Genomic DNA, 14,779 nt, shown 5'->3' with positions numbered 1-14,779 from the left:
AAAAGCAGCGCATGACAAGCAAGAGAAAATGTAATGTATAAGATGATTAAACATTATTGGTACTGCTATGCAAGCATACATGAGTGTATAGGTTAGGTAAAACTAAACTGCTCCTAGTCATCTCTCTCTCTCTCTCTCTCTCTCTCTCTCTCTCTCTCTCTCTCTCTCTCTCTCTCTCTCTCTCTCTCTCTCTCTCTCTCTGTGTGTGTCTGTGTTTGTCATGTTTGAAGAAACGGGACAATCTGAAACTTACCTCCCAACGCTTGCTTCATAACAAAATTCATGATGATGGCTTTTTATTCCTGCCTTCTTCAACCAAATATTACATTCAGGTTAAGCTTTTCAAGTAGTTCCTCGTCGCCAGATCTACAATGTGGAACAGACAATTACTTAATTGCAAAAAACAAACAAAAAAAAATACCTTAGTTTGTATAAAGAGATATTCACTATAAAAAAGCAAAAAAAAAAAAAATTGTATTAGGGTACCTCAATATATATAATATAGCGATTTTGTCATTAAATCGTGTGTTTGAATTGATTAAACCCAGTTATTTTTGGTGTTATGCATGAATGCATTTTTATGTTATACGACAAAACATTACTAAAGGCTGTAATAACAATGACTGCACGTACAATACTATCCAGTCGATCAATTCTCAAGATGCGACATATGAAGGACAGTAAAGGTCAATATACCTCGCATACAGTTCACACAAAGTGCAGAGTTGTAAAATTACCACGGGCTACCATTAGTGGCTGATCGGTGCCTGCATATAACTTAAACCTTCACTAAGAAGAATAGCGTTAATGACAAGCTCCGGGACAAGCATACATCGTGTACATTTGAAATAAATCTGCAGGGAGCGTTTGTTCTTCTCGCGGGGAAAGACATTACATTGCAACCTGAATGTCAAATAACATTTGAGGAAAAGCCGTGTTGTGATGATCTTCTCTAATTGATAGAGTTTAACACTTAGAATCTTAGAATGTAAATTTAATAAATAGTATGATCCAACGCATGGCCCCGTTCCCTTAATCTGTGTGTAAACTTTCCCTCGTCTATCCGAATCGAAACCCACACGCTTATAGTCCGAATGCACCGACTCATCGGCTGATGAGAGTCCGGATGAATCTCGTACGTTACTGTGCTCCTAGTATCTTCGTACGCCTATAAATGCGTTAAAATAGCCCGCTTTAGTATTTACTCCCTTTCCCGATAGGTGCCGAAAAAAAAATCACTTCCTCGTTCATTGAAGCTGATTTCAGCACCATTGCTGGCGGACAGCTCCCGCTCCATCCCACATAGAGCAAAAGCCCAACGCTCGCGTTCCACATTCAAACACACACACACACATAAAGGTCATAATTACCTGCACGAGCGAATTCAAATGTTTCGAGAAGCTGAATAACTCCTCAGAAATGAAAGTTGAGCAGTAATGATACAGCGAGGCTTTAACTGCTCGTTCCTAACATCTCTAGTTTCCAGGCAAAAGAAGGACGTCCTTGTTTCTCTTGTTCAGAGAGGCAGTGTGAGTGTGTGAGTGTCTGTGAGGGGAACTGCAGCTGCTGCTGATAAAGGCACTCACCGAATCACATGGAGAGCTCCCATCTGAAGCGTCCCATGTTCTGAGCGATCAATTTTTAACGACTGTGGTCGTCGTGGGTAGGTGTCCTGCTGTATGTGCCCATTATATGCGTGTGCAATCCCAAAGCTATTCCAGCTGGGATGCGCTTATTTAAAGCACATTGCCTTAAGATGCAAAAGTCATGTAGCATGCAAATGGGAAATGCATGGAAGGTTCCGTATATGGGCTGCGGTGCAATGCTTTTAGCGTTACAGTATGATTGAACTATTAAGCTGCCGGTTGCTCGGCCTCACCTCGATTCGTCCTTGAAGCTGTTGGATGCGACTCTCTGTTTCCCCTGAAGAATGATTTAAGAAAGTGTGACCGATATGTTTACCCCGTAAGCGTTATGAGTGCTGGTGAAGTGGTACAGATGTGCTTCTGGCTTCAATTAGCAGGTTGTGTTGAGTGCAATTACATAATAGTTAATGAAACCATCTATATCTAATAAACCATGATATATCTTATATCTATATACGAATATATATATATATATATATATATATGAAGAGTTCAGATGCAAAAGCTTCTAAGTGCCATCTGAAAATTTCTTCTAGAATGATCATTTTTATCAAGCTCGTATATTTAAATTTAGTAATTTCATTTAAATGGCAATGAAAATTACCTATTAATTGTCATTTAAATGAAATTACTGAACTTAAATAATCATTCTAGAAGAACATTTCAGATGGCACTTAGAGGCTTTTGCATCTGAACTCTTCATATATATTTATACATATATATATTTATACATATATATATATATATATATATATATATATATATATATATATATATATATATATGCAACCCAGTCTCACGGCAGTTCGTGACATAGTCACGAAATTTAATCTATTGATTCGTGTTCGTGGACACGATTTTCCCTATTTTTTCGTGTCACTCAGCACGACTTTCAATCTAATGTATTTCAATGGGACGTATTTTTCGTGCCTGCACCACGTTTTTCTTTCGAGAGCACAGTATTGTTTTTTCTCAATTGTAATTCATTTTGCTAACTTTAAGAGCTACATTACTCAATATTTAATCAAGAGATTTTAATCGTCGTTTTTATTGCTTTATATTCGGTTGGCTACTCAACATTAATCTATTTATTCGTGTCCAAGGGCACAAATATCCTTCTTTTTTTCGTGTCACCCAGCACGACATTCAATGTATTTCAATGGGACGTATTTTTCGTGCTTGCACGTCTTTCTTTCGGGAACACACAATTGTTTTTTCTCAAATGTTGGGCTATTCCTTTTGCAAACTTAAAGGGCTACATTACTCAACATTTAATCAGGAGATTTTAATCCTCGTTGTATTGTATTCGGTAGGCTACTCAACACGAATTTATTCGTGTCCATAGGCACGAATTTCCTTCCTTTTTTCGTGTCACTCAGCACGACTTTCAATCTAATGTATTTCAATTGGACGTATTTTTCGTGCTTGCACCACGTTTTTCTTTCGAGAGCACAGTATTGTTTTTTCTCAATTGTTATTATTTTGCAGACTTTAAGGGCTACATTACACAACATTTAATCAGGTGGTTTTAATCATCTCTGTATTGTATTCGGTAGGTTACTCAAAAACAAATTGATTCGTGTCTATGGGCACGAATTTCCTTCTTTTTTTCGTGTCACTCAGCACGACTTTCAATCTAATGTATTTCAATGGGGCGTATGCACCACGTCTTTCTTTCGAGAGCACACTATTGTTTTTTTCTCAAATGTTTGGCTATTCCTTTTGCAAACTTTAAGGGCTACATTACTCAACATTTAATCAGGAGATTTTAATCCTCGTTGTATTGTATTCGGTACGCTACTCAGCACAAATTGATTCGTGTCCATAGGCACGAATTTCCTTCCTTTTTTCGTGTCACTCAGCACGACTTTCAATCTAATGTATTTCAATGGGACATATTTTTCGTGCTTGCACCACGTTTTTCTTTCGAGAGCACAGTAGGCTATAGTTTTTTCTCAATTGTTATTAATTTTGCAGACTTTAAGGGCTACATTACACAACATTTAATCAGGTGATTTTAATTCTCGTTTTTATTACTTTATATTCGGTATAGGCTACTCAACATGAATCTATTGATTCGTGTCCCTAGGCACGAATTTCCTTCTTTTTTTCGTGTCACTCAGCACGACTTTCAATCTAATGTATTTCAAAGGGACGTATTTTTCGTGCCTGCACCACGTCTTTCTTTGCAACATGGTCTCACCCCTATTCGTCACATAGGCTCAGCATAGGCTATGCCGTTTGGTCATTTCCCCCTCACGTCCAAAGCCGACGTTGAGGGTACCCCCTATTCGTCACTTGACAACGGAGAGGGTCGTCCGATAGATTTGAGTGCAAATCACTCATCTTTGAATTTTGAACTTTTATTATTTTCCTAAACCTAACTCTTTTTCCTCTCTTTTTATATAATTTTGGGCTACATTAAAATTACATAATTACAAGACGGTATATTTTCTATTTGCTTAAAACATTCCTTCATTTAGGTGGGATATTTTATAATTTTCGATCACATATTGTGGTAATTTCCCCCTCACGTCCATAAGCCGACGTTGAGGGTAGCTAGCTGAAACCCTTTTCTAAATCGGTAATATCACGATTTTTCCTCTTTTTTATATTATTGTGGACTACATTAAAACGACATAATTGCAGGACTGCATATTTGCTGTAGGCTTAAAACATGCCTTAATTTATTGTGGGATATTTTATAATTGTCGATGTTATTTCAAATTGCAATGGCTTATAGTGAGCCTACTTTTCTTTTTTTTCTGCGCCCCAAAAAAGAAAAAAGAAAAAAAGAATAGCCTACTTTTATAGAACTTTCATCTCAATACTGTTTATGCAGTTGTAATAAATTAATTATATAGCCTACTGCAGAAATGTTTATATTACTTTATATGGACATATCCTTTCGCAAAGAGATGGATGTATTCTGGGAAGTGATATGTGTTTAAATGTAATGGCTACATACTCGTTTTTCCTTCACTTGGACATTTATGCTGACCCCTTTAAAATTGAGCACGGATATAAAATATTAAGACTGTACTTTTAATTATGATTGATATTTTGGCGCAATTTTGTGCAACACGTCACTGTGTGCGACCATCGCAGAAACCATTGCCCAGCGCGATTCCACCACGGTAAGTCGCTTACAACAGTCTAATAAGCAAGATGAATTCATAAGCATTATTTACACGTCCAAAATGAAGAAAATTACGAGTTAAAAAAAAAAAAACATGTTCTAAGCCTAGATATATAGCTGTAGATGTATATATACAAAATAAAATTATGAGTAACGTTAGCCTATTTCCACATAAAAAAAACATGTTGTGATATATATATCATGTCCACATGATGTAGTCCACATATATTTTGGACGTGTAACTGCTTATTGAGAATTTATTGGGGGAATAGTAATTGGGGACATTTAGATGATGTGATTTTCTCTCGATCATCGTGGTTCACACTCAACGTCACTGTAATGTGTTAGTAATAACAATATTATCACTTGGTCTAACGTTATACTGCACATAACGCTGCCTTTATGGCGAACCCCAGGCACATGTTACGCGCCTTTAAAAAAAAATGTTAACTTACGCGACTTTTAACAGTAGCACAGGAAATAGAAACAACGTGAATCTGTATTTATTTATCCTAAGCATTTACAAGAAAATGGGAATCACTCACTATTAGGGTACACTTTTTAAATCTTATATCAACAACACTACATAATTAACATTTTCTGTTGTTCTCCATGCAGATCCTGTCAAACATATCACCTGTCGAACCTATCCGAACCTGATTTTCAAAACCCAAAGGCACTTTTAAGAGCCAACCTCTATCTCTTCATTATTTTCTATATCTTACATCCTCTCTTTCATCCTCAATCTTTATCTATCTCACAGTCTTTATCTATTGCTCTTTCTTTCCTCCCTGTCTGTCTTTGTCTAGCACTACTTGTCTGTCTTACCCATCTTTGTCAGTCTGTCTGTTTGTATCTGACTGTCTGTCTGTCTGTATCTGACTGTCTGTCTGTATCTGACTGTCTGTCTGTATCTGACTGCATTGCAATGGCCACCAAGCATAAACTTGATTCAAAGGATCCCCACTACCAAGAGGGGAGACGCATGGCTCTGGAGCTGAAACATGAACACATTCTAGCTGAAGCCAAGGTTAGAGTTTTTGTACACCTCAATCATTTTATAAAAACAAACATAAATTAAAGTAAAACGTGATGAGGAATATGTAAGAATGATGAGTGCAGAAGATTTTATACAGGTATATTGCATGATGCATCCTGCCATGTTCTGTGACGTGTTAATAAGGGAATATAATAATAATAATAGTAGTATATGCAGTTCCATCCCTCTGAGTTACAGAGACTTGGAGAATCTATTCCAAGGCTCATTTAAGCTGTTCAACACCTTACTAACACACTATGTTGTGTTTTCCTTTCACAAGTTACCTGCCTTTTGGTTACCGTACTTTTATCAACATCAGTCTTACAAGAAATATTCACTCCAATACACAGAGAGCAGCTGATGAGAGGAAACGTGTACGAGACCCTCCACACACCTCTAAAAGGGACTCTGTAGGACGTGGTAAGCCGAGGGGGAGGCGAGGAGGGCGACGCCATGCCTCCGCTACAGGTTATATCTGAATTATTTGACATTTGTAGGAGGAATTTACAATGATAATGTTGGACCAACTCAAATTAGAACACTGTAATTGTTTATTGAGAGTTTAAGATATTCAAATAACTAAAAAAACATTAGTGACACTATTGTAGAAGACACTACCAAGTACTTAACAAAAATATGTCTGATTTCATAAATTGTTTAGTATATAGTTTGAAAAGAAGAACAAGAATAGAGTGTGATAGCCTAACTTGTTCTTATTCTTCTATGTGCTGTTTTACAGCCACATACCCCACGGTTGAGGGCTCCCTGTCATCCAGTGTGGAGGTTCCACTTACTGCAATCTCAACAAAACTAAATCCTCAAGGGGAATTTGGTAATTCACAGTGATTAATTTAAGCTTGCACAGTATAAAAAAAGTGTTCATTCTAATACTGATCAGTTGACTTTTAATTGTTCCTTATCTAAATTATCCCTTACCGCTTTATTTTTGGATTTTCTTTACAGAAAAAAATATGGAGAGGCTCTCTGATATTTTGGCGTCATGTCCTTCTGCTGCTCAGCCTCAAAGTAGCTCTGCATCATCATGGTCTTTTCGGCAGCAGAAAGCCTCTGAGCGCTGGAAAGAAGCAAGACCATACCACCTAAAATGCCTTATTTCAATAGAGGCTGTTGGTCATCCCCTGTGTTGCCTTTGCAACGAGCCTGCTGTTATTAGGTTGGTTTTCATTAATATCAAACTTCAATTACCCAGGGTAGGTTTGCAGAGTGCCCTGCTTTATAGGCTAAGATGCATGTCTTTTGGGATGGGAGAAGACTTAGATACCCAGATGAAAAACACATTAATGAGAAAAGTACATCTAGGACCTTCTTGCTGTGAGGTGACAGTGCTAAACACTGAGGCACTACGCAATCCTATACAATAAAATCAAACCTAGTAAAAGGTAAATAGCTTAAATAGAGTGTACAGTACTTTATATGAGTTATTCATATAACATATAATAATGTATTATATTATAATATTAATTTTATATATATAATTTTCTCCTTAGGTGCAGGGAGTGTCTTCCTGAGGAGTGGTTCTGTGGGGACTGTGATGTATTGCATCACAAAAAACATCCACTCCACAACAGGGAATGCATGATTCGTGGTTTTTTTGAAGCCATTCCTCCGACCACATGCATCATTAAAGGGGAGGATGGATATTGCACCCATGAGCAAGGTACGTTCTCACGAAAGCTTTAATTTTGCTGTTCAATGTGTGTCTGCAGACAGTTACAGATAATCTAAATTATTGGTTTTCCTTCTTTTTGCCAGCTTGCATTTTGCCAACTGTGAAGGTGCCAGACTGCTCCTGTGGAGGCACAAACTTCACTGTGTTACCAGGCAAACCAGTGATTTTAATTACCATCAATGGTAAAAAAAATAAAATAAATATATATATATATATATATTGTAGATGTGATGTTTTTCACACTATTGTGCTGTGGCATTGTGCTTACAATTGCAGAAGTGACAGAAATATGGAATAGCACATGGTAATGTTATTAACTGAAACAAAGACAGATGGTTTTTTTTTTTTTTTTGTCCTAGCATCTTTCCAGCATGATGTCCAATCAACACAGCAGTGTGGAATTTAGTGAATTTGAAAATATAAATGTGGGATTATAGGAACTTGCGCAATGTCTCTTAACCATTCACAATGTGCATAATGAACTAAGTGTTGTAAAATTAAGTATGTGGTAAATGTGTATTATATTTTTAATTATTTTTTTTTGTTCCAAGGGCGTTTTGACTTGCATCAGCCATTGTATGAATGTCAAACATGCCAGCAGCAGTGGACCCCTGACTTTAAAGACCTCCTAAGAAGTGGATATTGGCCAGCCTCCGTCACCAATTCCACACTTTATACACTGGACCTCTTGAGCTCCTTTCAGGAACTCAAGATCATCTCTCCGGGATTCTCCAGACAAGCCTTCGCAAAGCTGCTGGAACATCGCACTAAGTGTGGAGGAAGAGTAAGTGTAAATGTTATTACCATTTTATAAAAAAAATTCCATAAGCAGACAATATCAAAATACTATTTCATTCTATATATTTTCCAGTCTGGATCTATCAACGGCGATGCACTGCAGCGTAGCTTCTTAGAGCTTTCGTATGCATCATTTGAGGAAGACCAGCTCTGCTGTAGTGCTCCTTTCACCTGCCCAGCCTGCACACCAGAAATGTTGGCTGTTTCAGCAGATGGAAACAGAAAGCTATATCGCTTTCGCCGAAACGGAAGGTGATCTTTCTTCCAGTCTTTTTATTGATTTATTTTCTTACTTCATATATTTCATGAATGGATTTTCTATTTTTCTTTCTTCCTCAGCTCTGATGATCCTGGCTTTTTTGAGGGGCTCTTTGTGGCTGAAGACAGCGCGGTGTCTAGATTTGTCGACACCATACAGAAAGCAGTGAAAAATGCAAGTTGACAAAATAGTTGTTACAATAATAAACGTAACCCCCACTTCAATTACTCCTGCATATCAATTACAAAATCAAAATGCCATATATTGAATGACACCATTGCTTTTATTTGATTTGTCGTGTTTGTTTTGTGTTTCATAGACACAGGGAAGAGGCACATGTGGGGACTCCCAGTGGACAGCAGCGAGGGAAACTTCAAGGAGGGCTTCAAAATTGGATGAAGAGGGGATGGAGGTTGCTGTGTGTCGCCATGGGTTCCTTTTGAAAGCCCTTAATATGTACAGGGGGGAGATATTTGCCTACCCTCTGTACCTTCAGAAGGAGCTCATGCCAGCCAAGGCACAATTCTTCGCAATGGACGTGGCATGCAAATACTGGCCATACCTGGAGAAAGTTGCTAGTGTCCTTCCTGCTCTTCAGGAACTGACCACTATGAAACCCTTTCTCAGTGTAATGCATGCTCGAGCCCATGCTACTAAGTGTGAGGTGTGTATAATATTTTGGCATCTTATGTACATTTGTAATATTTACAAGCACATTAATAATATTAAATATAAGTTAAGCTACACTATGTTATCTTGTGTTTTTGCATAACCATTTCTTGCATGGAATGTAATGCCCTTTGATGCAAATTGTGGTTTGTGATATTGGGCTATATAAATAAAATTAAATTGAATTTCTTCCACCCTTTACTAACAGATTAATTGGAGTGGCAGGAACCAGGAAGGAGCAGGGACTACCGCTGGTGAGGAGGTGGAGCAAGTGAACAGCTACCTCTCACGTTGTGCCCTGACGACCAAATATATGTCCAAAGCAGGTGACCGGAGTTTGCAATATTCTTGTAAAAAATTTTTAGATTGATCATCATAACCTCATTATTTGCTTTCAACAGCACGGGTGGACATGCTTACGTTGCATGCAATGGGGTGGAACGAGAAAAAAAATATCTCTTTACATCAGGCACTTTCCACAAGATATGTGAAGGTAAGTCTCATATTAATTGTTTTGTGTGTCCTTTTGTTGTGTTTACTTGGCCTGTTGTTAATCAAGTTTTAATCCTTATTATTGTATAACACTGTTCATCAGACTTGTCAGAGACTCCATGATGAGACTGCAAGGCTAGCTGACCTAAAAACAGAGCTAGATTGCACAGATGAAGTGGTGTCACAGTGGCTATCTGATGTAAAGGAATGGGCAGCTGGTGGTAAGCATGACCAGATAAAAGAAACAACAAACATCCCTTTCTACAATCTAAATTTTATGTTTGATATTAAAGAGCAGCAAAAAATAGTAGGTTGATCATCATCTAATGTGATGCCACATTTATGATGTCAGGTTTATTAGTATATTCCAGTTTCCTGCAGGAAGTGCACATACAAAGTTTAAATAAGTTTGATTAAAAGGTTTTACATGAAATTCAAGCAGAGAAACGGTTCTGTGTTGTTTTAACAGTGAATTTGCTTTCGTTATATCTTCTACAGAGACACCTGATACATCTCGTGCCAGTCAAGGCACCACACACAGAGGACTTCAGCAGTCAATTGAGGGGCTCTACCTTAGTGTGAGGCACCGGAAGCGAACCCTCTACCGTCAGAATGGTATAACTATATAATATAATATAATAGGTTGATAAGTTCAGGCTACTGTATGCATCCTACTCCACCAACATGGAATTAGCAAATAAGTGTAGTAGCACAGTTCAGCTCAATCGTTGAATTCTGTTCTTTAAATGACCAGTCTGTAGGATTTAGTGGTAGGAATTAGTGGCATCTATCAGTGAGGTTTGACGATGCAACCAGCTTCCCTCACCTCTATCTTTCCAAGCTACGGTAGCCGACGAGAAAATGTGAGAGGTACTATCTAGTGTTTGTTTGTCCGTTGTGGGCTACTGTAGGAACATGGAGGTGCAACATAGAGGCCTCCGTGGAAGGGGAACGTATTTAGATAAAAAACTGCCAATTCTAAATTAATTAATGCACAATTATTATTTTCAGGCAATCATGAAAATCATGCAAATAGATTCCCCCCTAAATGTTACACCTTGGACAATTTGTTTCCCATGTCAGTCTACATTATAATTTTCACATACTGTATTTCATTATGTTTTCAATAACTGCAGCTTTGCTTTTCAATTTTTTGGTGCTATAATTTTTTTATTGTTGAAGAGTTCTGTCAAAAACCTCTGCCTCTGTACTTCATGTCTTTCTAGACAGCAGCAAGTTTCGCCATCGCCTTCGAAGGAAGCTGGCAGAAGACAAAAAACTCCTTCTTCAGGAGATACAGAAATACAATGATCTTGTACTAGAATCGGCAACAAACATTGACGTAGCTGTGGTGGAGCATTCCCTAACTGGAGAGAGTACTGTGTCTCAAATATGGCCGTGGGAGGTTCATGGCAGTGGTATGTCTGTTTTTAGATGCTTCACAGGAATTTATTTACAGTTCTGCTTTATAGAGTATACTGAACTAAGGCATGCATGTTACATATTGAGTGTTGTAATATTAATTTAGTTTAATGGTGTATTTTCAGTTTTCTTATGTATCGATTTGATTAAAAAAAAGTCAATGTTTGCAGTGATTATGCAAGATTGTCTCATGGATACATGTAACTGTTATTGATTCTTAGCAAATATTTCGATCAAGAAACGAGTGCACGACCAAGTGATGTTAACAAGGCGACTGCATGAGGAAACAAGCGTTTTGGTGTTGGAGATGGCACAACACTGCACGTGGTTGCAGAGCCTGGCAATGGTTCTCAAGAACAAGTTGGCTGAGGAGGGTAAGTTTAATTAAAACCCTGTCCATCTAATGTGTTTAAAAAAAACATACAAAAAAACACATCAGTCACAGAACTTGGATGGAGTAGAACGGTTATGGCTCTCTTTGCCGTGGTCCTTTGGGATATACATAAAATGGGGATTACAATTGTTACTGTAGCTATGGTAACAAGTCAGTAAGGTTGTAAAGATTGATGCTTGAAAGATGTGCAGATATGTTGTATTATGGCTGTTACTTGAAAGCGTAAATGAACAAAAGAATTTTGACCATTGTAATTTGTGTCCTGATATGTTACATGGGGTTAGCATAACATCAAGATTAATCTTATTATTATTTCCTCCAGTCAACATAGAAAACCTTGATGGTCAGGAACTAACACAATGTGTTACTTCAGCATAACTGTAGTGAAGAAGAAAACTGTTAACTTAAAACAGCTATCAGACATGGGCACAAAACGCTTATATGCTGCTTTGGGCCTCCCTCCATAAAGTCATCTCAGTGAGCCGTCATGTTGCCTCAAGTCGTTTTATACAGAAGCTAGCCTGGTCCCATGTCAGCGATACACATAAAAATGGCAACCATCCTGCTATGTAGATTTTAATAGGTTAGTTCTTTGGCCTTATTGAATAATCTTAACATAGTTTGTCTTTAATGTAATCTCTTTTGTATTTTGAGACGTAGACAAGGGAAATGAGGGACTTTGCTGTCTCTTAAGAAGAAGACTGTCAGAGGTGTCAGAAAGGTTCCAAGTGGTCCTCCAACAGTATAAGACTGCCTTAGGTCCTGAGGCCTCTGTCCTTCTACATGTTGAAGAGGAAGATCAAAGTGGCCTCAGTAGTCCAGACACCAGTGAGGATGAAGAGGAAAACACAATTTAGGTCATTTATTTATTTATTAATATGTATGTTTGTTAGTTTTTGGAATAACCCCCTAATACTGTTATTCTTAGTAATTTATTTGTGTATTTTATTTATGCTAAAACAGCTGAAATTCAGCCTCTTATTATTGTTTTCTGTATTTCCCCAGATGGAAGCTGAACGAAGGACTGTGTTGAAGGAAATGGACTTGCCCTATATCTGTGTATTATTAGTATGCTGATTTACCTCATCAAAATCTGTGTGCATTATATCTTGTTGAAAATTCAAACTGTAGGTGCGTCCCAATTCGCATACTATCCATCCTAAATAGCATTCGAAAATAGAATTAGTACGTCCCAAATCGTTGAAATGAGTGTTCCAAATATACCCGGATGGTCTACTATTTCCGGTCAGAATCCGAAGTGCAGATCGATGCACACTATAACGGCTAATATTGCCCACAACCCATCGCGCGTTGGACGAGGATTCGGTTAGAACTACAAACACGAGTGAAAAGTGTTAAAAAACTACAGACATGGAGGACGCGTGAATCCAGCGGTTATGTAGAGAGGTTTAGATAAAGGGGTTAGAGTGATTAATTATCAGTATCTAACCTGACGAAAATGTATTTATTAAGTGTTGTCTACATTATATTGCATCTGCAGATGCATTGTGGACTTTTGTAAAGATACGTTTTAGCCATTAACTTTTACATCATTATATTCAAATTGCAAACACATGAGGAGAGTCTCCGCATGAAAGACCCACGACTGGCAGATCAACGTGCAACTACATTTCTCTCCGAAACGGTAGAAAATAAAATTAGATTGAATGGAGAATTTTAACAAGATGATTGACAGGGCAGTTAACGGTGACATGATGCACGCGACAGATCTGTCCATTAAGATGACAAAGTAGTATGTCCCAAAGCTAGTATGTCCTAAATTTAGTAAGCACATTGCACAGTTCAATGAAGATGCACAAACCTACCAGTATAGGTGCACCAATCTTAGCCAAAAATGTCAACTTAGCATGTATGATATTACCAGATGTAATTACTGGGCTCACATGATATTTGGGTAGTGTATTCATACTCTTTTAAGAGAGACTCCCCTTGATTGTGGTGACCCTGTGACCTTTCCTTTTGCACCAACATCAGGCCAAACTTTTGACTTGCATACAACAAATGTTATGAACCAATTTTTGTATTTTGCTGAGCAATGAATCATGTCATTTTTGTTGACCTCATGACATTCCCTGTAGCACAACCATTAGACCAGAATGTAAAATTTGACATTGTATTTGATATTGTCTAATTGTGCAGATTGCCATGAAATCTTGTAAGCACATGATGACTTTGGTGACCTCATGACCATTCCTTTATCATCACATTTAGGCCATGATGTAAAAACTCATTCTTGATTACTTGCATTTCTCCACATTTACTTATTCTGCGGTGCAGCAGCAGTGTCTGTGTCTGTCTATGTCATTTTTTTTTTTCAGAGGCTGCCTATGGATCGCTATTTGATTGAGTGTATTATACTGTAGGATATAACTGTTGTGTAATTTTATATTACTGCACAGATGCATTATAGTATGTAACAGAAAAATACACTGTTTTTTTGTTATGATTATTCTTTATTGTATATTATTACAGATGACTTGATTCTCTTTTCTGCTGGAGCTTTTCAAGTGAACTTAACCTCACAGTCCAGTGTTTTTTAAATACAGCCTTATGGCTTGTTTGACAAATATGCATTTGGTGTATTTTCAGTAGTATTGTTGTAAAAGACAAGAAATAAAGTATTTCCAAAGATGAGCATTTTATGTTTTTTTCTTTTTCATCCATTATTATTGAAAAATAAGATTTTATATTTTTATGGTTGATAAAAGTCAATAGCTGGAGAAAAAAAACATCACGTATTTATATGTGGAATTTTTTTTAATTTAACATCACACTGCATTATTAATTCATTACTTTAATGCATGTCTTTTTACTTATTTTCAAACCAACCTGGCTTGTAATTAAACAAGATCGATCTAGTATAATAAGTAATGTGTATCTAAGGTGTGTTAAGGCATGTTACAGTTTTACTCGATTGCTGAAACACTAACCCTAACCCTAAAATTTCAAAACCATAACACCATTCATCAAAAAGCACACCCTTTTCCCCAAACTATAAACACTATTCCCCAGTTTTGACACATGAGTAAGATTTCTTGAACTTTCACTGCAAAACTTTACACACATATCCCTTCATTTATCATTGCCGTACACAATGTTGTAATTTAGAAAGCACTAGCATTCAGCACAGCTTCAGCTCAATTAGCACACAATCACCCAGGAGGAAACACAAAGAGTCAAAACTGGTCACACAGCAATCGAGAACCTTCA

The 14,779-nt window shown here is 37.4% G+C and overlaps 2 protein-coding genes across 3 annotated transcripts in view; one reads left to right on the top strand and one right to left on the bottom strand.

Moving 5' to 3' along the window:
• cplx1 (complexin 1) overlaps positions 1–284 on the bottom strand; it is a gene marked incomplete at both ends in the record, with an annotated part of 43,635 nt that extends 43,351 nt beyond the window's left edge. The window contains one exon of the mRNA XM_081382414.1: positions 254–284. Within this exon, the coding sequence (XP_081238540.1) occupies positions 254–284 (31 nt within the window). The remainder of the gene's footprint in view (positions 1–253) is intronic.
• A 5,292-nt stretch (positions 285–5,576) lies between these two features.
• Positions 5,577–12,742, top strand: LOC308701234 (uncharacterized protein). Of its 2 annotated transcripts, none has more exons than XM_081383433.1 (18): positions 5,577–5,815; positions 6,175–6,292; positions 6,564–6,656; positions 6,788–6,998; positions 7,333–7,502; positions 7,598–7,696; positions 8,066–8,298; positions 8,386–8,564; positions 8,652–8,745; positions 8,891–9,235; positions 9,449–9,566; positions 9,642–9,733; positions 9,836–9,953; positions 10,231–10,347; positions 10,959–11,150; positions 11,376–11,528; positions 12,209–12,405; positions 12,554–12,742. In XM_081383433.1, the coding sequence occupies exons 1-17, from the start codon at positions 5,714–5,716 to the stop codon at positions 12,403–12,405; spliced, it is 2,631 nt and encodes an 876-aa protein (XP_081239559.1). In that variant the 5' UTR covers positions 5,577–5,713; the 3' UTR covers positions 12,554–12,742. The 2 variants fall into 2 exon arrangements, with proteins under 2 accessions (XP_081239559.1, XP_081239558.1); XM_081383432.1 differs by having other exon boundaries at positions 12,203–12,405; positions 12,554–12,690.
• Positions 12,743–14,779: the final 2,037 nt, after the last annotated feature.

This window comes from Scardinius erythrophthalmus, assembly GCF_964197995.2.
Source record: "Scardinius erythrophthalmus genome assembly, chromosome: 13".
Classification (NCBI taxonomy): domain Eukaryota; kingdom Metazoa; phylum Chordata; class Actinopteri; order Cypriniformes; family Leuciscidae; genus Scardinius; species Scardinius erythrophthalmus.
This window is presented reverse-complemented; position numbering and strand designations above follow the sequence as displayed.

Coding starts and splice junctions, on each gene's coding strand:
- LOC308701234 (XM_081383432.1), top strand. CDS start 5,714: ATGGCCACCAAGCATAAACTTGATTCAAAGGATCCCCACTACCAAGAG. Junction 6,999..7,332: donor AACGAGCCTGCTGTTATTAG/GTTGGTTTTCAT, acceptor TTTTCTCCTTAG/GTGCAGGGAGTGTCTTCCTG. Junction 7,503..7,597: donor ATATTGCACCCATGAGCAAG/GTACGTTCTCAC, acceptor TCTTTTTGCCAG/CTTGCATTTTGCCAACTGTG.